At 52.1% G+C, this 1,057-nt stretch overlaps 1 protein-coding gene across 1 annotated transcript in view; it reads left to right on the forward strand.

Annotated features, from left to right (window-relative positions):
* Positions 1-229: 229 nt before the first annotated feature.
* Positions 230-1,057, forward strand: part of LOC103250059 (tyrosine-protein kinase receptor TYRO3) — a gene marked incomplete at its 5' end in the record, with an annotated part of 10,532 nt that continues 9,704 nt past the window's right edge. The window contains one exon of the mRNA XM_008048654.1: positions 230-407. Coding sequence (XP_008046845.1) covers positions 230-407 — 178 coding nt within the window. The remainder of the gene's footprint in view (positions 408-1,057) is intronic.

Raw genomic sequence — 1,057 nt, forward strand, 5'->3', positions numbered from 1 at the left:
GAGTAGGGCTTTTTGAGGAACAAAAGGAACAGCATTTGCAAAGGCATAAAGGTGTGGAATCTAGTGCATTACTGGCATGGGGACAGGTGAGATGGAGTAGGTTGCAAGTGTTTGCAGACAGGTTTAGAGGAAGCCCCCATACCTGTATCTATCATCCCGTCTTCTGTCTCATCTCACATGCCTTAGAGACTGCCCTCCTGTGCATCATTAGGTTTCTGCTTTTCTGTAGGTGACTCAGGCCCCAGGAGGTTGGGAGGTCCTGGCTGTTGTGGTCCCTGTGCCACCCTTTACCTGCCTGCTTCGGGACCTGGTGCCTGCCACAAACTACAGCCTCAGGGTGCGCTGTGCCAATGCCTTGGGGCCCTCTCCCTATGCTGACTGGGTGCCCTTTCAGACAAAGGGTCTAGGTAAGGGACTCACAGAGCAGAGGGGCTGGGCGGGGCTGGAGCGGGAAAGGGGTGGTATTGGCTGGAGTTCTGAATGGAGTTGATTGAGAGATTTCAGGCATCATTCAGCAAACACTTATTAATATTAAATGTCTGCTGCATACCACTACATACCACTTTGTATCTAGTTTTTGTGGCAAGAACAGATAAGCAAACTAGAAAATATAAGATAATAAGATGAAGAGTGGGCTGGGCACAGTGGTTCAGCCTGTAATCTCAGCATTTTGGGAGGCTGAGGCAAGAGGATTGCCTGAGCCCAGGGGTTCGAGACTAGCCCAGGCAACTTGGTAAGACCTCATCTCTGCAATAAATCACAAAAACTGGCTGGCCGTGGTGGCTTGCTTCCGTAGTTCCAGCTACTTGGAAGGCTAAGGCTGAAGGATTACCTAAGCCCAGCAGGTTGAGGCTGCGGTGTCTGTGAGCATGCCACTCCACTCCAGCCTGGGCGACAAGAGTGAGACTCCAGCTCAAAAAGACCCAAAAAAAGCCGGGCTCGGTGGCTCAGCCTGTAATCCCGCGCCTTTGGGAGGCTGAGGTGGGTGGATTGCCTGAGCCCGCAGGTTCAAGACCCGCCTGGGCAACTTGGCGAGACCTCATCTCTACAATAAATC

Source organism: Carlito syrichta, unplaced genomic scaffold, assembly GCF_000164805.1.
Source record: "Carlito syrichta isolate Samal-C Ts95f unplaced genomic scaffold, Tarsius_syrichta-2.0.1 Scaffold126462, whole genome shotgun sequence".
Taxonomy (NCBI): domain Eukaryota; kingdom Metazoa; phylum Chordata; class Mammalia; order Primates; family Tarsiidae; genus Carlito; species Carlito syrichta.